This window comes from Mangifera indica, chromosome 17, assembly GCF_011075055.1.
Source record: "Mangifera indica cultivar Alphonso chromosome 17, CATAS_Mindica_2.1, whole genome shotgun sequence".
NCBI classification, from domain to species: Eukaryota; Viridiplantae; Streptophyta; class Magnoliopsida; order Sapindales; family Anacardiaceae; genus Mangifera; species Mangifera indica.
Window position 1 is genome coordinate 10,999,265 of NC_058153.1, and position 26,496 is coordinate 11,025,760.

The window sequence follows — 26,496 nt, forward strand, 5'->3', positions numbered from 1 at the left end:
CTGGGATGTCCACTTAGCAAGTGTCTAGGACGTTGAATTATATACATAGAGACAACTAGGTTGTCAAGGGATATTTCAAGAATACTCAATTAATTATGTGCTTACTGGTTGTATGGTCACTCATACATTTCTTGTTGATTGCAGCTAGATGTGATAGCGGGGCAGGTGGGGAAGCTAACAGATTAGCTCATTGACAACACGACTACCATAACAGATGTCTTTTTATTTATTTTAATTCTATTTTAGCATTGTTCCATGCACATTATTATGTTTCTAGCAATTTGAGGTGTTAGTTAGATATTTGACATTATATGACACCTTTGGCAAAGTTTCTTATTTTAATAAAATCATTGGGGTATTTTCATAAAGTTCTTTTTTTTGTAAATGCATTTATGAGAATTTTATGGCGTATGTGACAAGTCATCCTAATAAATTACTCTTAAGGATATGATCTAGGTATGGGATGTTACAATTTTTGTATTAGAGCATGATTTTGGGATCCTAAACGTGTTCAGTATTTTAAAACTTTGGGTGCATAAGTATGGTGGCCTATGCAACGTTGATCCCTCCTGTGACCTGACTATAGTAAGTAATATACCTGCTTTTATGTTTGTAATTATCATGTTGAACCTTGGAATGGTTTTTGCAAAAAGAAAAGAAAAATGAGGAGATTCAACTGTTAAAATGTTGTTCCATAGAAGATCCAACCGCAACAAGGCCCTTAAGTCAGTTCATTAAGTGTCCAACACAACACAACCCTATATAAATAAGATCATGTCATGGGCCTTTACTTTTATGTGGGTCGTCCAACACTAAAGACCCACTATTGTGCAGGCTTAGGCCCAACATAACCTACAAGCATGATAGATCATGCAAAAGCTGGTTCAGCCTAACTCTATATGACCCACTGGCATGTTTAATAGTCTCTATCATAATTGATATTTTTTCCAATAAATATGTGAAGAGATTTAATAAATATATTCAATATATTTATATCGATAAGTTTTATTCAGCATAAATTTATTTATAAAATTCTTTATAATAATTCGGACGGTTGATATATAACATCTAATATTGTATAGTAGCAAGTAAATATTGTGTTAAAGTCCAAGATGTATTTATACAATAAAACTATATACATAACTTTATATATAAACAATAAAACTATATACAAGTAAATACATTTATAAGAACCCCGGTGTCCGGTTGAAAGAAACCGTACATAAAAGTTAAAATAAATAAATGAGTAACTAAGTAACAAGTTGGAAGCAGATGTCAACTTGAAGAATTGAAGATTGGTGCTCTTCAATCTTTACAGAAACTCAGTTTTATCGAGGCAAACCATGTTGGGACACTACAAGAGCTTGGCAAATTAACTCAACTTAGAAGACTCGGAATTATAAAGTTGAGAAAACAAGATGGGAAAATGTTGTGTTCGTCTATTGAACATCTGACAAACCTTCGCGCATTATCGATAACTTCAACAGAAGAGAGCGAGATTATTGATCTTCAGCACCTTCACCATCAACCTCAGCTCCTTCAAAGAATCTACTTAGCAGGACGGTTGGAGAGTTTACCTCATTGGATAACTTATGTTCACAACTTGGTGAAAGTTAAACTAAGATAGAGTAGATTGAAGGAAGATCCGCTGGTGTTTCTGCAAGATCTTCCAAGTCTTGTTCATCTCGAACTGGTTCAAGTATACGATGGAGACATGCTCTGCTTCATGGCTGGTGGGTTCAAGAAGCTGAAGCAACTAGGTTTGTACAAGTTTGAAGGGCTGAGATTTGTGGAAATACAAAAGGGAGCAATGTCGTGCATTGAAAAGCTTAGAATTCTGGGGTGTAAGTCGTTGCAGAAGGTGCCGCTGGGAATTGAGCATCTGAACCGGTTGAAAATGCTAGAGTTTTTTGACTTGCCACATAAATTGCTGAAGACGATTCGCCGAGATGAAGGAGGTGAAGATTACTGGAGAGGTGCACACATTCCTAAAGTGAATTCAACCTACTGGAGAGACGGGGGATGGGAAGTTCAGGTAAGATTTAATTTAGATGAACAACTAAAACCTATCAATCTAGAGGATCTTGTTATGAGCTATAAAATATTGAGTGAAATTAGTGTAGGGTTATAAGAATACTTGAGGCATGTGTTTGATTTAAATAATATTTTATTATTAAAATTAAAAAATTATCTTGAAGATAAATTATATAGAAAATTAATAGGTATAAAATATTATTATATTTAATAAAATTTGATAAATTTTCGTAGATATAAATAATCATTGTATTTAGTTATATGTAATAAAATAATATTAGTATATTATTTTACTTAAATATCTTTTAGTATAATTATTTTAAAATAATTTTATGTTATGTATTATATTAATTGAAAATAAGGTTATTTCTGTCCAAAAAAATAAAGAAATAAGAATATACCTAAGGTAGAGATGGTAATAAGATTACCGCTTGTTTACCTGCTATATCACTAATAATAATAAAATATTACCAGAATTTTTTATTACTTATAAACCAAATAAAGTAATATAAGCAATAAAAAATATATTACCGAACCCTTCCAAATAAAGTAATCTTTTATTACTTATAAAGTAATGTAAGTAATAAAATATTAATGTTATCTAATGAGATCATTATCGGTAAATTATTTCGGATTTATGCTTATTAATCACTTAAGTTTTTTTATAAATTGTTATTTAACTATTCAATTACTATGTTATTAAACTAAAATTATAATTAACATAAGCCAACATCAGAAAAAAAATTTCAATATTCTTTCACTTGGGTAATATTAATTATTTTTATTTTGTTTTTAAGGAAAAAACAATTTTAACTCATGAGCAACTAACATTTTAACATTAAAGGTCATTTTTATATAGAAAACAATATAGTTCAATAATAATACTACAATTTTCAATCTAATTAATATGATTATTAACAACGAACCATAATATTACTAATGTTAGCTACCAATATAATATTGTCCATTATCATGATTAATAATAACTAAATTAACATGAATAAGCGATCTCAGACTAATGTATGAATAACAATCAATCAAGTAATCACAATCTTCTTTATGATTTCTCTTAACCTTTATATTTCAAAAGAAATCAGAAAAATTCATTCGCTTCCAATCAAACTAGTACTTCCAATTAAGTGTATATATTTTGACTTTACTCAAAATATCACGAAACATATACATATAACTGTTATACTCAAAAAGAAAATTTATCTTAAATCACATTTTTGTACTATAAACATATAAATGTGCATTTGTTCATATACAAATGAGTGTGTCTATAGGATCATGATTAAAAAAAAATGTTAACTTAATCATAAAAAAAATATCACTAAGTTAACAAACTATAAAACTCGCATTGACCTTATCAGTACACCCTAAACATCCTCATATTTTCAACAGGACTTTAAAACTACAAGTCTTAATACTCTAGTTAGAGACTTAAATTGCATATATGTATTTTACTATAATGTTTCCTTTTTATGAGACTCTTTACTGTAAGATAATTTTTTTCCATGTGTCTTGATAAACTAATAGTCTTGTAATTCTTAGTGAAAAACATAGTTGTATTGCTATCACAGTAGATCATAAGGTGTTTAGAAATCAACAAGTAGTAATTTAAAAATGTAATCTTTCAACCACACAATCTGAGATGTTGTCTTATAATAAGTTATAAAATTTAATGTACATGATTGAAGACGCTATTAACAACTACATAACATATTTCTAAGGTACAACCCAACTGTCATGGTTTTGATCACACAAGTACTTCCTTACAAATTTCAATCACAACTACACTCCCCTGCATTCTTCTTGTATGGATTGAATCCTCTCAAAAGAGAAAGAGAACATATCTAAAAGTTGTATACACAAATACATGTCAGAAATCATCTATAAAAGATAACCAAATAAAAACTCAAAATTGCATTAGCTTACATCAACAATTTAATCATAGGAAAAAGTGAGGTTCCATAAAAATGTCGAGTCCAAGAGAAACATCCCAAGAACTCTTTCAAATAAGCTCTCCACCTAAATCTTGACCTCAACATCAAAGACACAAGTGACTGTCTAACAATGTTCATTGACAGGAGTTTAAGGTGTGAGATGAGGCAGGACTCAAGCATCAAGTTTGTCTAAGGATGCAACAAACCCAAGGAGAGTTGTCTGGAACACCTATATTAGGAAAGCCATTTTGGTATGAAACACCTCCTTGCACCCACATGGAGTGCATAATTCTATTTGCTACAATGTTAAGAAAGCATACACCCTTATCGACTGATTTAGAAAGCCACAAGAACATCTACCCACTGTTTCCACTCCCTCTAGTGAGAGCTCATTCTCCAAACTTCTCTCTTCTGTCATACACAAAATTGTATTGTGATACCTCAACTCTGACCTTCATAAAAACAATGAAAAACACACCCGACCATCTATAATAGAAGACTCTAAAAATTGAGTAATTTACCACCTTAATAACTAGTGAAGATATTCCTTGCTCCAATTGACCTATAGAAGACAAAGCTCTAAGAAAATCAGCAAAGATAAGTAAAGAAACAAGTGTTTGAAGCATGAAAGCATAGGGTCAACCTTTTTTTTTCTATAGCTAAATCTATGAGACCAATAGGAATTAATCTTAGTTGTTCAATGTAGAGTTGACAATTTTCAATACAATCTATTAATTTGATATAACATGATACGAAACATATCAAGTTAGAGTTGAGTTTTTTGATATAAAATTTATTTAGAGTTAATCTGACTCAAATTGATATAAATATTTTGGATAAATATTACTTTAATATATTTGAATCGTATTTGAATTACCCCTCATTTAAGTTTAATTAGATTTGAATCTAGTGCACATGGGGATGTAATTATAATTATCTAATTATTAGGAGATTGATGCCTCACTAAAAATTATTTATATATTATTTGATTTTGACATTTTATCAGGACCTGTATTGGAAGGTAACCCCAGGATTTTGATTAAGATGAAATCACATAAACAAAAATGAAAAAGCGTGCTATTGTGAGCACTCCGTTTCCACAAAAGAAGAAGGGGTCCACAAGGTGCAACGTGGCTGACGTGTGAGAACGGTGACGTTTGATGGGTATTAAATAAAGGAATATTAATTTTTTTTTTTCCTAATTTGAGCCACTTATATATTTAAACCACCAAAATTGTCGTTATTTTTAACTTTAACAAATCAGACAAAGTAAGACTGTTTTCTCTATGCGTTATAATGAGAGAATATATGTAAATATATGATTTAAAACAATATTTTATAAATGTATTAGATAAGATTAAGAAAATTTAAAAATTTTTAAGTTTAAAATTTTTAGATTAAATTATATTTGAATTTAAAATCTCATCAAATTATCATCACTTAAAATCCATCACCCTCCATAACCAATTTTAAATGTAATTTTTTTATTCTTAACTTAAAATATACCTAAAACATAAAAACACCTATATTGAATTTTATGTGGGACCAAAAGGATTAGCGTTAACGCCAAGTTCTTCCTTTATTTTTTATCTAGATTTGAATATTTGTCAATTCATTTCCATTTTTACTCCAATTGTATTATAACAATATTAAAAAATACAACAACATGAAATTACAGTATTAAATAATATAAACAATATGAAATTATAACAAAATTATATTTCACGTAAAGTCATAAACATGAATCTATCTTATATCATTTGATTTGCAATTGTTAAAGAGGAAAACACAAAATATAAGGGTTTAAATCAAAATGAACCCAAATTTGGATAATTTTATTGTAAATTTTTTACAAAAAATGTGAATTATCTAAAAAATATTGATAATTTTTATTTTTTCCTCCTTTGTATTGATATGAACCTTGTTGGAACGCTAATGAAAAATAAAAAGAATCTGCCTGAATCATGTCAATAAAGATATTTTGAGAAAAAAAATATTATTATAATATATATATATATATATATATATATATATACACGCACTTTCAATATCCTTTAAATAAATACGACAGTTGCCGATTCCATACTCCCATTTCCATTTGATCACCTCTTGGCTACCTAAATTTATACCATATTTTGAGGCCCAACTACTATTTCCCACTCAAGTTTTACAAACATAAAAATGGTCACTTTTTAAGATTATTAATAGGCAATTTCCCAATTATTGTACATTTATTTATCATAATTCATTTTTATTAGATTTTTTATTTTCTCTTTTATAAATTTATTCTTTTTTTCCTTTGCCCTCTTTGGTTTCTATTTTTCTCTTTTTTCCCATCTTCTTCCCTTATCATCATCACTACTTGTCACTTGTCTCTTCTCAACCCAACTTCAATCTATCTTCTTCTTGTTAGTAACCACAAATTCTTTCTTATTTTTCCCTTGAAAAAGTCAACTAAATCTATCGTCATCTACGATCATGCATGAAATACCTAAATATTTGGTTATGGGTGAACTTAAAGAGCTATGTGAAATTTTGTGCAAGTATGTGGTTTAAGTGGAAAATTTAATAATAAAGCCATTAGACTTTTTCTTCCTCAATGGGAAGAAACCAGAAGTGCAGACGAGAGAAGAGAAGAAAGGAAAGAAAAGAAAAAAGAAGAAAAGAAGGAGAAAAGAGAAGGAAGAGAAGAGGAAATTGATAGGAAAAGGGGATAGGGTATTTAATTTTATTTCACTGTTTAATTTGAGGATTTCCAACATTCTAATCATATTGCTTCAAAATTGGTTTGAATAGGTGAAGAAGAAGAAAGATTAGTAGGAGATTTCAACACTAGCTTGTGGACTATCCAAATCAGTGAGTGGGATCAAAACTTTTATCTATAGTCTTTTGTGCAAATTTTATAGTATTTATTTTGAATCCTTAAAAAATGGTAGCATAGATTTTTTGTGGAAATCTATCACAAAACAAAGGAAAATAATAGTTTCTTTATGCATGTTATGGATTTTGGTTATAGGTGGCTGTAAAGTGAAAGTTACATTATTATGTGAATTCAGAAGACTTAGTTAAATTATGTTGTGTAACTGATGACTGCAGTAGATGAAAATTTAGGCTGGTGACCAATTGAAATTGTGGGAATTGATTTTATTGATGTTTTTGTGTTGCAATTAAGTTGGAAGTGTGTAATTAAATCTCATGTATGATTGAAATATGCTTTATGTGAGTTAATGGACATGGTGTGGTCATAAAGCCGAAGGAGATCTAAGTTCTATGTTAAGTATGAGCATGTTGTTGATTTTGCTTAGTTAGTATTGTAGTTGATTGGAGAATTGCACATAAATTAATTTTAGTATGGTGGTTGTGGCAATTGTCAATGACTATTGTTCTAAATTGTATAATATTAAGTCATTTCATTATATGTATAGAGTGATAAGAAGTTATATCATTTAAATGTTCTTAGCTATTACTTATCATACGATTGGTATTCTGTCTATGCGATATTTCATGTCAGATATCACAGATTAAATACTCTAATTGTACGATATTTTATGTCAAGTATGACAGATTTAAGTACTCTGTTTGTGCAGTAATTTCGACCAAGTATGATAGATTTGAATGTTTTGCCCGTGTGAGATACAATATACCAAGTATGATAGTTTTCCCTCTTACTCTACTTATGTGGGGATGCCCCTTAGGTATGATAGATTTCCCTTAGTATGATATCTTTCCTCTATATATACATATGTGTGTGTGTATGTAGTATAGATATATATACATATATATGTATAGATATATATACACATATACATATGTGTATATATGTATGTATACACATATATAGATATGTGTGTATACACACACACACACACAGAGATATATACATACATATATATATACACACACACACACACACACACACACATATATATATATATATATATATATATATATATATATATATATATATATATATATATATATATATATATATATATATATGTGTGTGTGTGTGTGTGTGTATATGTATGTATATGTATGTATGTATGTATGTATGTATATATTGTAACCATGTGATGTTTGTTGCAAATTATTTCAAAATCTTAGTATGTATAGAAACCTATAAATTGATTTATTACATATCACAACGATTATTAAGCTGAATGTGGAAATTCATAATTGATTTAATATATTTATATGAGATAATGTTAGTATTGTTAAACTTTCACTAGTAGTGACAATGTGATTGTGTGGGAGTTCTTGTCTAACACAACCATAAAGGGCTTAGAATTGTGTTATGAGCATTTTCAAGTTAATGTGCATGACAAGCATGTGCTTTTAAGCATATTAAATTGTGTTGGATTAAGTATAGTATGTCATAGTTGAAATGTTTCAAATCTTTCTTTTAGAATTTAACATGTGCGTGTGGTTGATATATTATAGCATATTATTTATTCTTTTGACATGCATTCAATATTCTCAAGGATTTAAATTGCCCATTCACTGAACCTTTCAGCTTACCGTTATAAATATTTTTCTCCAGGACATCCTCTAGATCGTATTGAGTAGTATTTCGTTGGATTGTGCTATGACGTAGCATCTTTAGTAGGTGTCCCATTTTGCATACATCTACATAGATTAGTTTTTGAGAAACTTATGAAATGTTGAAAGGCTAGAGACCTAATTAAACTATTTTCATGATTTTAATTAAATTAGGATGTAAAATTTTTGTTAGGGATATCATAAGGTTGGAGGATTGATTAAAAGCTTATTTTATGATTTTGAATTTAAATTAGGATATTATTTTGGCATGTAATCGTGATAAGGCCAGAGGCTTATAAATGATGTTATATTAAGTGTTATTATATGATGTATAAAATTTCAAATAGTAATACAAGATACATTTCGCCCTTCTAAGCTCATAAATGTGTTTCGGAGGTTATGGGGTTAGCGGGTCGGGATGGGTCCTATTAATGAATGTCTTATCACTCTCTTCTCTTGATAATCATATCTCTTTCATCTTTGATAATGACAACTTCCTCCTATTATAGCCAATTTAACAATTTTTTTCAATGATGATTGAAAATTTTTAAAGTTTAGAGGGGGTATATGATACATTTTAAATTTGGTCAAAACTTTGATTTTTTTTAAGACTCTAAATGATAAGTGTTTTAATTAATAGATGATATGATTAAAAATTTGGCAGTGTATATGATACAATTGAAAAATTAACATTTATATTAATTATTAATAACAATTTTATAATTTTAATAAAAAAATGAACAATCATTTTTAAAAAAATTAAACAGAATTCACTAATAGAAGTAACTCATAAATGAGAATTTGGTTTTTTTCAAATTACAATGATGAAAATTTGTGGTCTTATCAAACCGTAGATGAGGATTAGTCATTTAGTCATTTTTTAACAAACACACCAAACCCTTGACCTTGGCCTGAGATGTAGATAATGAGATAATTAATTATTTTAATCATTTTCCCCTTGTTTATATAAATTAAACTATTATTTATTTTACTATATAATTATAATATAGTGGTTAATTGGTTGATATAGCATCTGACCAACCATTTAAAAATGCACAAAGTGATTGATTGATCAGCATAGAACCTAACCAACCATTTAAAAATCTAGAAATTTGATTATAATTACATAGTAAAACATAAATAGTAGTTTAGTTTATACAAACCAAATAAAAATATTAAAATAATTAATTACCATAAATGATGTCAGTATAAATAAATAAAATTCAAAATAAATTTATTAAATATATATTTAATAATATTAAATAATGAATATTTCTACAAAAGCACTTCTAAAAAAAAATAAAAAAAGGTCTTTCTACAGAAGCACTTTATCAAAAAAGCATCCCAAACATTGAAACTTAAAAGAAAATGAATCTAATACCGAGAATGAAAAACCAACCTAAAATAATTTCTTGAGTAGCATTTTGAGTAGAGGCATCCGAGATGTTCGTTTCATTGATGTACGAGTAATAAGAGCCATCTCCCGATCTTCGACAAGGTGTAAGAGACGTTTGAGACGTCCTATTTGAGAATATTATGAGCAATGAGCTGTTGATTGTAAGAGGTGATGGGATGTCCACTTGGCAAGTGTCTAGGACGCTAAATTATATACATAAAGACAACTGGGCTGTAAAGGGATATTCCAAGAATGTTCAATTACTTATGTGCTTACTGGTTGCCTGGTCACTCATGCGTTTCTTGCTAATTGTAGGTAGACATGATAGTGGGGTAGGCGGGGAGGCTAATAGATCAGCTCACTGACAACATGACCACTATAGTAGATGTCTTCTTTATTTATTTTAATTTTATTTTGGGGTTATTCCATGCACGTTATTATGTTTCTTAGCAATTTGAGGTGTCAGTTGGATATTTGACATTATATGACACCTTTTACAAAGTTTCTTATTTTGATAAAATCATTGAGATATTCACATGAAGTTTTTTTTTTTTATAAATGCATTTATGACAATTTTATAGCGTATGTGACACGTCATCCTAGTAAATTACTCTTAGGGGTATGACATGGAGATGAGGTATTACATTTTTTTGTAGCAAAGTATGATTTTGGGACCCCAAAGATGTTAAATATTTTAAAACTTTGGGTGCATAAGTATGGTGGCCTATGTAATGTTGATCCCTCTTGCAACCTGACTGCAGTAAGTATTATGTCTGCTTTTATGTTTGTAATTATCATGTTGAGCCTTGGAATGGTTTTGCAAAGAGAAAAGAAAAATGAGGAGATTCAGCTGTTAAAATGTTGTTCCAGAGGAGATCCAATTGCAACAAGGCCCTCAAGCCGAACTGTTAAATGACTGACACAACACAACCCCATAAAGATAAGGTCATATTGTGGGCCTTTACTTTTTGTGGGTCGTTCGACACTAAAAGTCTACTACTGTATGGGCATAGGCTTGACATAACCCTCGAGCAGGGTAGATCATGCAGAAGCCAGTTCAATCCAACTCGACATTACCCACTAGTTTGTCAAATAGTCTCTATCATAATTGATATTTTTTCAAATAAACATGTAAAAAGATTTAATAAATATATTCAATATATTTATATCAGTAAGTTTTATTCAGTATAAATTTATTTATAAAACTCTGTATAATAATTCGTAGGGTTGATATATAACATCTAACATTGTATAGCAGATAATTATTGTATTAAAGTCCAAGATGTTGCTTTATCTTGAAGAATTGATATTCAGTAACTTAATTGAATGGTCGACCTTGTGAAAGACGGTGAAGTTAACTTGTTGATGTTTAAGTTCTGCAACTTGACATTTTCCGAGCATCTTTGTCACTTGCAGTCATCCATGGCTAAACAAAAGATCAAGATGACTGACTCACATTCACGCTACATTATTGTTAAATATGATATTTTCTCACCTTGTCTGCCACTAGACTAGATAATTCATATCATCGAATTACATTCGTATCATATCAGCTTGAGTTTTGTATAAGAGATTTTTAACTCTAAACTGATCCGAATTAAAATCATATCAAATTTTTTAACCCTAACCTAACTCTTTAATATTCAAATTGATCCGATGCGACTCAAACTGATTTGAGATTATCTATTGTTTTCACTCTCCAAAGTGTTTTTACTGTTTTAATTTATTCGTCAAATTATCTTAATCTACTATTAATAAAATATACGATATAAACTTTTGTCTTGTTTATAATTGGTCTAAAAATTTCATACTAAAACCTTTAAAACAAGTCAATAATTTGACTAACCAAATCACATTTATCCCACTTAATAATGAATTAAAATATTTAAATACAAATAAAAAATAACAAGTAATTACAATTATATAAAAATACAACTATATGCAATATGTAAAGATTTCAATTACCATTAACATTGTCTTTCAATATTTCTATAATTTATCTCTTACAAATTATATTAAAATAACATTTATAAAAAATATTCGAATTGATTGATGTCAACCTTAATGCTATTCAATTTAATTTTAAATTGTGTCAAGTTCATTTGTAATAAATTTTGTATAAAAAAACTTGTTTTTCTGTATTGTGTTTTATCAGATTAGCTGATTGTGTTGAAAATTCCCAAGTCTATCTGCCACCTTCCGTAGCTTTAGTGAAATCAGAACAACACCATCTTCACTAATTTTCCTCTTCTTCTTCTTGGGGTCGATTTATAATACGAAGTATTTCCTTGTCATCTACGTGTCCGATCCACTACAACACTCCATTTGGTTTCTTCCCGATCAAGAAACTAAGAAGTCAGCACATATATCATTTTCCAAGAATTAAAATCATGCTATTTGTCAACGATGCTAACATATGATTCATTCTTTGTGCAGAGCCTTTCACCAATAAAACAACACACTTGATGCAATATATGACAATTTCTTTACATTTTAATTAGCCTCTAAATGGAATCAGCCATTTTCCCATCTCATATTTAATTAGAGGATTAATTTGATCAAACCCTTCTCATTAAATTTCCATCTCCATGCTAAAGTAACTCTCAGTAAACATATAACACACCACCGACTGATAGTTTGAGTGACAAACGATAAAGCTCTATGAGCATGAGTTTAACTCTCTTTTGACGATATATCAAAATCAAATTTTTGATTTACCTGATTTAGTATATAATTGGTTGATACAAGTTTAAAATAAATTTTCAGTGTTCATTGAGTTAGGTACAAAAAAAAAAAACCCTTTTAACAATGGAAAAAAAAACATTAAAAATAGGTTGCTATTGTTAAAGTGTCTTATTAACGGAAAAAGTCTCGTTGTTATATTATGTTAAAGTTTCTTTTGTTAAAAGTATTAATAATGAAAAAGTCTGACATCTATTAGCATACGTCTTACAAGAAAATAAAATTATGATACTGGTAGGAAGTTTCTTCAAGGATATTTCGTTATCTTAATTAAAATAACTAGTTTGTTTTCTTCCACAATGAAGAATATGATCAAGATGAAGAAGTCAATCTTCCTCCCAACTTGAACTTGAAGTCATTTAGAGGTGAAGCCTACGTGTTTAGAGAACCAACACAAAAAATAATCTATAAAAGTATATACGGAGTAAAATTAGCTGAAATCACATTCGAATTATTAATCTAATTAATTTAATTTATATTGCTCAGGATGATTTATGGTTACATTTACTCATATAAACTTTTGGTAGAGTTGATATCATGTCAATTAAATAGAAGGCTAAAGGACTATTTCCCACCCAAGTTTTAATGTAAATACAATACATACTTACGAGATTTAAAAAACTCAAACACCTATCTATGAGGTGATTTCAGTTAAATTTTTCTGTTAAAGATAAGGGTAAAATAATTATTTTACCACTAAACCCTAAACCCTATTAAATTTATATTATTTTCCCCTTTTAGTTTAAAAAATTAATAATTTTCCCTTAGATTAAACTTTGAAAAATCACATTTTCTCCCCTTGGGGTTTCTCTTTTCCTCTTCTCCATCTCCGACAATTGGAATCTGATCGTGCCTCTTTGTCCCTTGTTGCTGATGTTTCCTTCTCTTAGATTTGCCACAAACAACAATGAAGATGTACACGGGTGAAGCCAATGATCTCAGATCTCTTCCACCGAAGAGATTTGGAATCTCTTTGATTGAAGAGATCCGGAATCTCTTCGTCTCAACAAAGAGACCTCATCTCAGCTCTGCTAGTGTACATTACACTGAAGGCAAAGGTGGACGCCAGCTTGGTCGACGGAGGAAGAGGTTGTTGGATTTTTGAGTAATCTAAAGTTTAGGATGGTGGGTTAAATTGAAGTTTTCAAAAGTTTGGGGCAGCTGAAATGGAAAAAAGATGAAATAGGTTTAGGAAAAAAATGTGATATTTCAAAGTTAAAAAATTTCAAACAGGAGTGAAATTGTTATTTTTTATAACTTTGGAGAGAAAAATAATAAGTTATATATATTTTTTAATATTATTATTATAATGAAGATTTTATCTTTTATCCTAACTAAAAATTTTAACAAAAATTATTTTATAGGTGGGTGTTTATATTATTCAAACCTTAGGAATATGTATTTATATTTGTATTCAAACTTGGGTGGAAAATAGTCCTTTGGTCTTAAATGTTATTATTTTTTGGTAATTCTAAATCAAAGACACGTCGACACATGGTATTAAATTTGCGTATGGAGATGCTTTAGTTAGAACCAAGTAACTTCCATCTTGTTTTGCCATGCAGAAAAATTCAATTTACTTTTAACATGCGTCTGATTTTGATGACTTTTATTACTGAAAAAAAAATTACTATTAATATTAATATAAATTACTTAAACTTTTATTACTAAAAAAAAAATTATTAAAATAGTTTACTTTAAAGAATAATAAGTATATATTAATAGAGCAATGTTATATGTAATTATTTTAAAAATTTAAATGAGTCTACACTTATATGTATTATCATATGATTAAATATTTTATTATTATTTTAAAATTATCAAATCAAAATATGATATATGTAAATATATACCAATTTATATATTAAAAATGGGATATTAATTAAAACTGGCAAAAAATTTTCCGCGTAAACCTTTTTAGGCAAATGTACAACGATTTTACCTTTATAGGCAAATTCACTTTTAATTTCAAAAATACCTCTCCCGACTTATTATGTCACTCTCAGCGATTTACGTCATACTTAGCCGCCTAAAATTTTCTTAACATATTTAATAATTTCTTATTCGAACTATCACTAATTCACGTTTTAAAGATTAAAAATATACTTAAAAATTGATAAATTTTTGTTTAGGTTTCAAATACAGATAGTAACGAAAAAATAGCATAGATGAGAAGAATGATAAGTGCGAACCGACATTGTATCACAGTGCGTATGGGGTGTAAACAGTGCATGCAGGGTGCATACAGATTAACATAAGTGATCAATTTTTGATAACTTATGAGCATTCTTTATTTGTTAGGTTATGATTTGAAGATTCAAAAACTTATTTGAAATGATCAATTTTTGTTATAATATAGATTGAAACGAAAAGATTAACATAAGTGCGAAGAATGGTGCGTAAGGGTGTGCACAGGTGCTTAAGGATGAGTAAAATGCGTAAAGGGTGCGGGGTGCGTAAAACTCATTTTAAAATCTATCTATATATAAATATATATATATTATATTGTTATATATATTTATTTTATTTTTTAAATATTATATTATATTATTATGTATAAATATAAAACAGTATATAAATATATATATATTATATTGTTATATATTTATTTATTTTATTTGTTAAATATTATATTATATTATTATATATAAATATAAAACAGAGGTGCGATTCACACCCCATGTGTGTGTGTGTGTGTGTGTGTGTGTATATATATATATATATATATATATATATATATATATATATAAATGAGTTTTACGCACCCCGCACCCTACACACCTTTTACGCACTCTACGCACCTATGCACACCCTTACGCACCATTCTTTGCGCTTATGTTAATCTTTTCGTTTCAATCTATATTATAACAAAAATTTATCATTTCAAATAAGTTTTTGAATCTTCAAATCATAACCTAACAAACAGAGAATGCTCATAGGTTATCAAAAATTGATCACTTATGTTAATTTGTATGCACCTTGCACACACCTAGTACGCACTTTACGCACCCTATACACACCCTGTACGCACCATATACACACCTTGTACGCACCCTTTACACCTCATACGCACTGTGATACAGCGTCGGTTCACACTTATCATTCTCCTCATCTATGCTATTTTTTTGTTACTATTTGTATTTGAAACCTAAATAAAAATTTATCAATTTTTAAGTATATTTTTAATCCTTAGAACGTGAATTAGTGATAGTTCAAATAAAAAAAATCAAATCTGTTAAAAAAATTTTAGACGACCGAACGTGATATAAATCGCTGAGAGTGATGTAATAAGCCGGGAGATGGTATTTTTGGAATTAAAAGTTAATTTGCCTATAAAGATAAAACCGTTGTATGTTTGCCTAAAAAGGTTTACACGGAAAATTTTTTGTTGATTTTAATTAATATCCCATTAAAAATAGATGCAAATAGTTTTATTGAAATTACTGGTGTGCTTATCAATATAAAAATACTAATTTATTATTTATTTCAATATCCCTAAATGATTATTAGTTATAAATTAATATTGTGTTTAGTTAAAATTAATTAACTTTTTTTTGTGTGTATGTTATAAAATATTATTCATGTTAATAATATACTATAATTTTTTTCTATGTTATCAAATTATAAAATTAATTGATTAATTTTTTAAATTTATTATATTACCGAATAATAATATTAATTAATTTTGATAGTTAGGTTATATAATATTTAAATTGAAATTGGGATAAGTTTTGTTGTAAAATTTTAATAAGAATATATTATAACAAAATTAAGATTATTTTACTAATTTTTTAATACTTAAATTGAGATAAAAATTATATTATTTTTTATATTATTTATCACATCATTTTAATATTAAAAAACATCAGAGTTTTTTTATTATTTGATAAATTAAATGAAATAATATTAGTATTAAAAAGTGTTACTAAGATTTACCCCAATCCAAACAATCTTTCCATGTTTATAATATACATAAACTAATATATTAGTATTATCTTTGTTAAATTAAGTTTAAAAAAATCACAAACTAACTTTTCCTCCGTATTAATTTGATTAATTTTCTTTACACACATTTATATATATAGAGAGCAAATTAATCACCTTCAATTTATATATATTTTATTATAAAAATATTATGTTTATATACTTTAAATACATAAAATATGTAAATAAATGATCATAAGATTTTAAATTAAGGATAAAATAGCAATCAATTATATGATAACACATCATTTATGTTTCTATTATGTGTACTCAAAATACATACATGTAATATTACTCATTTCATTACTAATTTTGAAATCTTTCTCACTTTGCAGACTTGAATTTGAAACTGACCTTGCATCTTTGTTAAAATATACATATGAGGGATTAGTGCATCTTTGGAAATTCTTGCATCTTTGGAATTGAAGTACCTATGAGGGATTAGTGGAATGGTTATGTCTATGGGATAATCTAACACCTAACAGAGTCATAATACTTATTTTTACCTACACTTTTGTTAAAATCATTAAATTTCAAAAACTCAGATACTTATACTTTTGTTAAAATTCTTTGTTATGATTCAAAGTAAAACTGTTATTTAACAAAAAAATATCCAAAAAGTTAAAATTTATTTCATTTCCTCTCTTACTTTAAAAAACTAACAATTTTCTCCTACACAAAAGTTGAAAAGTTACCTTTCCCCTAGGCTTTTTTTTTTTTTTTCCTCTTCTCTAACCAACTTCTTTGATCCGGCCGACAGCCGACCCTTCCCACCCATCTTTCCACTTTGACTGCTCAGGAGACATCATCGATGGTTGAAGAAAAAGGCAAAGACGATTTGTCTAAGGCAAAGGCGTTTTGTCTTTGTCAAACAAAGAGACAACGACGATGTCTTCAGGTGGATGAAGACAATTCGTTTTCATCCATCCAAGTATCATTTGGATGAACAGAGATGAATCGTCTTCGTCTATTTCTTTGGTAGTCGATAACATCTCCAAAGCAGTTATATACTTTTAATATAATGGGCCAATTTAGTTTTAATATAACAGACAAAATTTTACTATCTTACACATGAGAATTTGATAATGGGCCAAACCTGGGAGGGGAACAAGTCTTTGGACCAATTAAAAATCATTAATTGTTCCTTGACTTAGATAATTTAGTTTAAATTTCGCCTGATTGTAACATCACCATGACATTACTGGCGGAATTAACACGAAAGTAGCCTCAGAAGCCAAGAGGAGAGATTATATAAATCCTTGAAAGAACTTCCCCCTTGATTAGTTCAATTTCTTTCTTCCTTGAAACCACAAACTACAGCTACTTTTAGTTGTATTTCTTCTTTCAAACCTTAATTTGCATTCACTTTTCTTGTATTTCTTCTTGGAAACAACAATTCACAGATACTTTTACCGCCACTTCTCATGGCAGGAACCGCCGTGAAGTTTGTACTCGATAAGCTCACACCATTCTTCTCAAACGAAGTGCAAATGATGAACAGTGTTCGTGAAGAAGTTGTTTACGTGAGAACAGAACTGGAGCGCATGAAGGTGTTCTTGAGAAGCGCCGATTGTTTAGAAGAAACCGACGAAGAAGTCAAATTTTTGGTGAAGAAAATCAGAGATGTAGCTCACGATATCGAAGATGTTTTAGACGAGTTCACTCTCCATCTTACTCACAACCACGGCGATGGTTTCTACGGCTTTCTTCACAAGCTTTCGTGTTGTGTCAAGGACATGAAGGCTCGTTATCGAATAGCGTATGAAATCCAAGGCATCAACTCAAGAATCAAGAGTATTTACGAGGGACACCTCAGACTCCGTAAAAAATTCCGAGCAGCTGAAGAGGCTGGTTCGAGTTTGGCGAATTCATGGAATGACCGTCATGGGGACGCTCTTCTTTTGGACGAGACTGACTTGGTTGGCATTGATGGGCCTAAAGAGAAGGTGGCTGAGTTGCTAGTGGGCGGTGGCTTAGGCCGTCAAGTGGTTTCTCTGGCGGGGATGGGAGGAATGGGAAAGACAACTTTGGCGTAACAAGTCTACGATGATAGACAACTTAAGAAACACTTCACTATCCGTGCTTGGATCACTGTTTCAAGAAGCTTCAAGATGGAGGAGCTTCTTAAAGATATGCTTCAGCAGCTTTTTCAAGCAATTAGGAAGTCGGTTCCGAAGGCTGTGGAGACGATGAGTAGTGATGGGTTGAAGAAAATAATGAAGGATTTTCTTCAGGAAAGGAGGTACTTGATTGTTCTTGATGATGTGTGGCATATAAATGATTGGGATGCGGTGAAATATGCTTTGCCCACCAACAATTGTGGCAGCCGAGTGATGCTCACTACTTGTAAAGTTGATTTAGCCTTCACTTCTCGGTTGGAATCCGAAGGTTGGGTCTATAATTTGCAGCCATTGCCTTCTGAAGAGTCCTGGATTCTTTTTTGCACCAAAACATTTCATGGAAAAGCTTGTCCTCCACACCTGGAGGGAATTTGTAGGTGTATTTTCAAGAAATGTGAAGGACTTCCTCTTGCAATAGTGGCAATTGGTGGAGTTTTGGCTGCGAAGGATAGGCAGAGGATTGATGAATGGGAAATAGTTCATCGGAGTCTTGGTGCTGAGATTGAAGGCAATGACAAACTCCAGAATTTGAAGAAAGTGTTTTCACTCAGCCTCAATGACTTGCCATGCCATTTGAAAGCATGTTTTCTTTACTTGAGCATCTTTCCGGAGAATCATTTAATCGAACCAATGAGACTGGTTCGGTTGTGGACGGTATTGGAAAGCAAATCAGAATCATTGGATCGGAATCAGAATTATTGGAAAGCAATCAGAATTATTGAAAAGCAAATCAGAATCATTGGATAGGAATCAGAATTATTGGAAAGCAAATCAATCCTTGATACACACTAATCTTGCTATTCCATACTTAGATAGAACTTATTTTTGTATAGTCTTTATTTGATTGATTTATTTCTTTAGATAGGTCTATTTTACAATATAAAATCAAGCTTTGTAATTTGTAAGAAACATATCAATATACAATTTCTTTCTTCACTTATTCTTGAGCTCTCTGATCAATCTTTGATTGAATCATCTCTGCTCACTCATAATTTTGGCATAGTATCAGAGCAGGTTTGAAAACCAAGCACTCTTCCTATCATTCCTCCTTCCTGGAGCAGTCTCTTTGCTACCGTATTGCATTCCTCCTTCTTCTCTTTGCCAAAAATTTCATTCTGGCATCATCTCATTCGCTCTCTAGGAAAACTGCCTGCTGAACTCGAGAGAGGCTCACACGATTTCTAATGGGATTGAATGAAGGTTTCATGGCATTCAGAACCCAAGTACTTGCTGTCGTCGAACCACCTTCGCTCCAATGAGTCTTTCAACTTGTCGTCCAAGACAAAAGTCAGCGAAGTATAGGACAAGAAGAGACTGGTATAATGGCATCATTCAACGTATCAAAACAGAGAAAACATGGTGACGGTGGCTCAAATGACCTAGGGCGTGCAAATTTTTCCCTTTATATGAAAAGGTAAACAGCCCAGATGCATTTAAGGAATCTATCGACCAAAACATTCTCACCAATCACAGATACGTCCTAAACAAAAAGACAAGTTATACTGTGATCACTGTAAGCGGCGTAATCACACTATTGACACATGCTGGAAATTACATGGTCGCCCTGGGTTTAATAAATTTAAGCCAGAAGGGTCCACAGTAAACCAAGTAACTTTAGCTCTGAACAATCCAAGCAATCTCACCTCTGATCAATATAACCAACTGGTTCAATTGTTATGCCAATTTTCAAAAGGCAATGATGCTTCCGCCTCATATGCAGGTACTACCTTATGCCTTAATACTCTTATTTCTGCAAATGTTTGGATTATAGATTCAGGAGCTAATGACCACATTATATGTTCCCCCAACCTCTACACCAATAAAAAACATTTATCATCACCTACAACTATCAAATTATCGAATGGGACCACAGTTCATGCCACATAAATAGGAGATGTTCAATTAGGCAGCCTTATACTCAAGAATACCTTATGCATTCCTACATTCCATTTTAACCTTATCTCCGTATCCAAAATTTGTGCAAACAATAATTGTACCTTGACCTTTCTCCCTACTTTGTGTACCTTTCAGGACCATTTGACTGGGAATCTGATGGGCTTGGGTAAACTACAATATGGGTTATATTACTGGACACCAATTCCTACAAATTTAATGTTATCCAATAAAGATTGTATTACTTTTCCAACTTCATTTTGTAATACAAATCAAATAAATAAAACCTCATTTATTTCTCACCAAAGATTGGGTCACAGTAATACTATTCCATATCCTACTTGTCCTATCTGTCCCCTTGCAAAACAGTCTCGCACCAAATTCCCGCATAGTACATCCACTACCACCAAAATATTTGATTTAGTACACATGGATGTTTGGGGTCCCTATAACACACCTAACTATGATGGTTCCATATATTTTCTTACCATAGTAGATGATTTTTCTTGGGCTATGTGGCTTTATCTCATGAACTCTAAAGCCCAAACATACTTTTACCTCTTAAAATTTGTGACTATGGTTCAAACACAATTCCAAACCAAAATCCGACGCATTCGCACAGATAATGCTCAAGACTTCTTTAATCACCTTACCACATCCTTCCTAGACTCTCACGGTATACTTTATGAAAGCTATTATTCTTACACACCTTAATAAAATGGTGTTGTAGAATGAAAGCACAAACATCTTTTAGAAGTAGCCCATGCCCTAAAACACGAAGCTCATATTCCTTCCCGTTTTTAGGGTGATTGTGTGGTCACGGTAGCCTATCTGATAAATAGAATGCCCACAAAAGTCTTAGGTGGTAAAACACCTTTTAAACTTCTGTTCGGCAAATCACCAACCATCCAGCATTTAAGGGTATTTGGGTGTCTTTGCTATGCCACCAAACTACAACATTCAGACAAATTTGATACTAGAACAACACGTTATGTCTTTATGGGTTACCCTATGTTACAAAAGGGGTATCGTTTGTATGATATTGAGGGAGACAGATTTTTCATCAGCAGAGATGTCATATTTCATGAAAACATTTTTCCCTTTACTAATATGGCTTCAGATACAGTTCTATCTTCTTAGCCTTCAGTGATGGTAGATGACACTCCTCTTGGTTCCTCAGAATATGCCATTATCCCAACTACAGATATGTTCCCTAACTCTTCCTTCACTGAACTTGCCTCTACAGTGGAATCTAATCTGCCTTCAACAATTCCTGCTTCTGAGCCCACAACAATTGTTCCAACTACAGCACCTCCAATTAGGCGATCCACTAGAACAATCAAACCACCAATTTGGAGTATAGATTATGTCAGCATGGCTTCCTCCGAGTCTATAAAACCACACTTTATTTCTCAATTTGTTAGTTATGACAAACTCTCTTCTGCACACAAAGTTTATATTAGCTATATTTCTAAGCACCGTAAGCCTAAGACATACTTTGAGGCCATTCAGTCTTCTCATTGGCGACAAGCTATGGTCGATGAGCTCCAAGCCTTGTCCCTTAATCAAACTTGGGAACTTGTTCCACGACCACCACACAAACAACCCATAGGATGCAAATGGGTTTTTTAAATCAAGTACCGTGCAGATGGATCAATCGAGCGCTACAAAGCTTGATTAGTAGCTAAAGGATTCACCCAGCGGGAAGGACTCGATTATCAAAAGACGTTCTCTCCTGTTGCCAAACATGTCACAGTTCGCACACTTCTAGCTGTTGCTACCTCTTATGATTGGACTTTACACTAGATGGACGTCCATAATGCACTCATTCATGGTGATTTAGATAAAGAAATTTACATGGAAGTTCCACCTGGCATTCGCAGACAGGGGGAGACATTGGTATGTCGCTTGCGAAAATCCCTGTATGGCTTGAAACAGGTTTCTCGACAATGGAATGTTAAGATCACAGAAGCATTGATCTCTCTGGGTTTTTACTAATCAAAACATGATTATGCCCTTTTCACAAAAAGGCAAGGAAAATCATTTGTATGCCTTATTGTCTATGTAGACGATATCCTTATTACTGGGAATGATATCATGGCCATCGAATCCTTAAAGCATCACCTGAACAAAGCATTCAGAATTAAAGATCTAAGGCCACCAAAATATTTCCTGGGAATTGAGATTGCAAGATCACCAAAGGATATCTCTCTGAGTCAAAGGAAATATGCCTTGGAACTCATATCAAACGTAGGGCTTTCAGCATGCAGACCAAGTATAACCCTAGTAGAGTAGAATACCAAACTTATTAGCAGAGAGCATGACCAACCTTTAGAAGAGCATCCATTATTACAAGATCATTCTCAGTATCAACGTCTGGTCGGACGTCTTGTTTATCTCACTATGACTCATCCAGACATATGTTACGTTGTTCAAATATTAAGTCAATTTATGCATGCGCCAAAGCAATCCCACATGGATGCTACTCTCAAGGTTATCAAATATCTTAAAGGATGTCCAGGCCTAGGACTATTACTTCCACGAAAGAAAGACTTAAAAGTGACAACTTACTGTGATTCTGATTGGGGGATATGTCCTATGACTAGGAGATCACTCACAGGTTTTTGTCTAAAATTGAGAGATTCATTCATCTCATGAAAGACAAAAAAGCAATCCACTGTATCTCTTTCTTCAGCAAAAGCAGAATACAGGGCTATGGCAAAAACCACATGCAAGATTATATGGGTTCGTGGTCTACTAAAGGATCTTGGAATCGAAACCACTGAACCGATAAGTTTGTTTTGTAATAATAAGGCGACAAACGATATCTCAGCAAATCTAGTTTTCCATGAAAGAACCAAGCACATTGAAATTGACTACCACTTTGTCAGAGACAAAATTCAAGAGGGAATCATAAAGTCATACCACATCCGGACAACAGAACAACTAGCAGATATTTTTATCAAGCCGTTAAGTTCCAAACAACACTTTTATCTCTTGAACAAGCTTGGGGTTTATGATATTTATAAACCACAAGCTTGAGGGGGAGTTTTGGAAAGCAAATCAGAATCATTGGATAGGAATCCAAATTATTGGAAAGTAATCAAAATTATTGGATAGGAATCAGAATCATTGGATAGGAATCAGAATTATTGGAAAGCAAATCAATCCTTGATACACACTAATCTTACTATTCCATACTTAGATAGAACTTATTTTTGTATAGTCTTTATTTGATTGATTTTATTTCCTTAGATAGGTCTATTTTACAATATAAAATCATGCTTTGTAATTTGTAAAGAACATATCAATATACAATTTCTTTCTTAACTTATTCTTGAGCTCTTTGATCAATCTTTGATTGAATCATCTCTGCTCACTCATAATTTTGGCAGACGGCAGAAGGATTTGTTGAAGCGAAGGAAGGAAAGACAATGGAAGAAGTTGCGCAGGAGTACCTTAGCGAGCTCTTGAACAGAAGCCTGATGCAAGTGGCTGGAACAACAAGCGATGGAAGAGTCAAGGCCTGTAGAATCCACGACTTTCTGAGGGAAATCATTAAAACAAAGTCCAGAGAGCACAACATTGCAGCCATAGCTAAAGAACACATGAATCAGAACACACTATGGCCAGATAAGGTTCAACGATTATCAGTTCACAATACACTACAAAATGTTCAGCAAAACAGGTTTGTCAACGCTTCTCAATTGCGTTCTCTGTTCATGTTTGGGATAGATGAAAAACCACGTTTGCACGCACTTTTTCCAAGTGGGTTCAAGCTTCTAGGCGTCCTGGACATGCGAGGCACACCAGTCACAAAATTTCCCATTGAAGTTATGAACCTGTATTATTTGAAGTACATGAGCTTGAGGGACACCAAGTTGAAAACGATTCCAAGATACATAGGGAAGCTTCAGAACCTGGAGACCTTAGATCTTAAACATGCCTATGTCACTGAATTGCCATCAGATATACTGAACCTCAAAAAGCTTCGTCATCTCATGGTTTACCGATATGAATATGAGACTTTTGCTACTTTTAAATATGGCTTCAAAAGTCTAGAGAAGATTGGTGTTCTTCAGTCTTTACAGAAACTCAGTTTTATCGAGGCAAACCATGTTGGGACGCTACAAGAGCTTGGCAAATTAACTCAACTTAAAAGACTCGGAATTATAAAGTTGAGAAAACAAGATGGGAAAATGTTGTGTTCGTCTATTGAACATCTGACAAACCTTCGCACATTATCGATAACTTCAACAGAAGAGAGCGAGATTATTGATCTTCAGCACCTTCACCATCCACCTCAGCTCCTTCAAAGAATCTACTTAACAGGACGGTTGGAGAGTTTACCTCATTGGATAACTTATGTTCACAGCTTGGTGAAACTTAAGCTAAGATGGGCTAGATTGAAGGAAGATCCGCTGGTGTTTCTGCAAGATCTTCCTAATCTTGTTCATCTCGAACTGGTTCAAGTATACGATGGAGACATGCTCTGCTTCATGGCTGGTGGGTTCAAGAAGCTGAAGCTACTAGGTTTGTACAAGTTTGAAGGGCTTAGATTTGTGGAAATACAAAAGGGAGCAATGTCGTGCATTGAAAATCTTAGAATTCAGCGGTGTAAGTCGTTGCAGAAGGTGCCGCTGGGAATTGAGCATCTGAGCCAGTTGAAAATGCTAGAGTTTTTTGACTTGCCACATAAATTGCTGAAGACGATTCGCCGAGATGAAGGAGGTGAAGATTACTGGAGAGTTGCACACATTCCTAAAGTGAATTCAACCACTGAAGAGACGGGGATGGGAAGTTTAGGTAAGATTTCATTTAGATGAACAATCAAAACCAATCAATCTAGAGGGTTTAGTTATGAGCAGGGTTATAAGAATACTTGAAGCATGTGTTTGGTTTAAATAATATTTTATTATTGAAATTAAAAGATTATTTTAAATATGGATTAGATAGAAGATTAATAGATATAAATTATTATGTTTAATAAAAATTGATAAACCTTCGTAGATATAAATAAAGGGAAATTAAAATTTTTATCCTTTTCTTTTACCGTGTATACATATATACTACTCGTTCTAAAGTTTAAACAAAACTACCACAACAGTATAACATTTTTCTAAAATACCCCTATTGATGTAACTCATGCAGAAAGAGAGAATATCATCTCTCTTTTTTTCTTCAACCTTCCAGTGAGGAAGAAATCTCTGTAGTATAGAAAAAAATTCTTCAACAAAGAAAACATGTGATTGAACAATAAAACTTGTATGTTATGTGTTTTCTTTATGAACAATTGAAAATCAAATAATGTATGATAGATTCATGTTTATGAGTTCATGTAAAATTTAATTTTGTTGTGATTTCATGTTGTTAAATTGTTTAATACTGTTATTTTATATTGTTTTTATTGTTTAAAGTTGTTATAATATTATATTAATGGTTATAAAATACAAAATTTTAAATCTGAAAAATTTCAGACACCCACCCCTTGGCGTTAACACCAACCCTTGGCGACAACGCCAAGGGGTTGGCGACGCCAACACCCACTGGCTTATGTTTTTTTAAAATTCAGTTCACTGCATGAAAGATTCAGTTCACGCCAACACCCATCAGTGGGCCTCACTAAATTTGAAGATTTTTGGATTCTCTTTCATGCAGTGGGGCTTACTGCATTTGAAGATTTTTGGATTCTCTTTCATAGAAACAATATCTTAACTTGTATGGGCCCACCACATGAAAGAGAATCCAAAAATTCATAACAGTAAAATAAAAGAGTTGGCGTTTAGGAAGGGTTGGCGTCTAGCCAACCCTTTTAGCAAGTAACGCCAACCCTTTTATTGAA

The 26,496-nt window shown here is 31.6% G+C and overlaps 2 protein-coding genes across 2 annotated transcripts; both read left to right on the plus strand.

Annotated features, from left to right (window-relative positions):
- The first annotated feature begins 1,714 nt into the window (after positions 1-1,714).
- Positions 1,715-19,508, plus strand: LOC123200235 (disease resistance protein RPM1-like). Its single transcript, XM_044615386.1, is given in 2 exon segments — positions 1,715-2,035; positions 18,045-19,508. Coding segments are annotated over 2 exon segments (1,785 nt in total).
- Positions 19,509-21,803: 2,295 nt separating this feature from the next.
- Positions 21,804-25,480, plus strand: LOC123200236 (disease resistance protein RPM1-like). Its single transcript, XM_044615387.1, has 3 exons — positions 21,804-22,277; positions 22,461-22,553; positions 24,050-25,480. The coding sequence occupies exons 1-3, from the start codon at positions 21,804-21,806 to the stop codon at positions 25,478-25,480; spliced, it is 1,998 nt and encodes a 665-aa protein (XP_044471322.1).
- Positions 25,481-26,496: the final 1,016 nt, after the last annotated feature.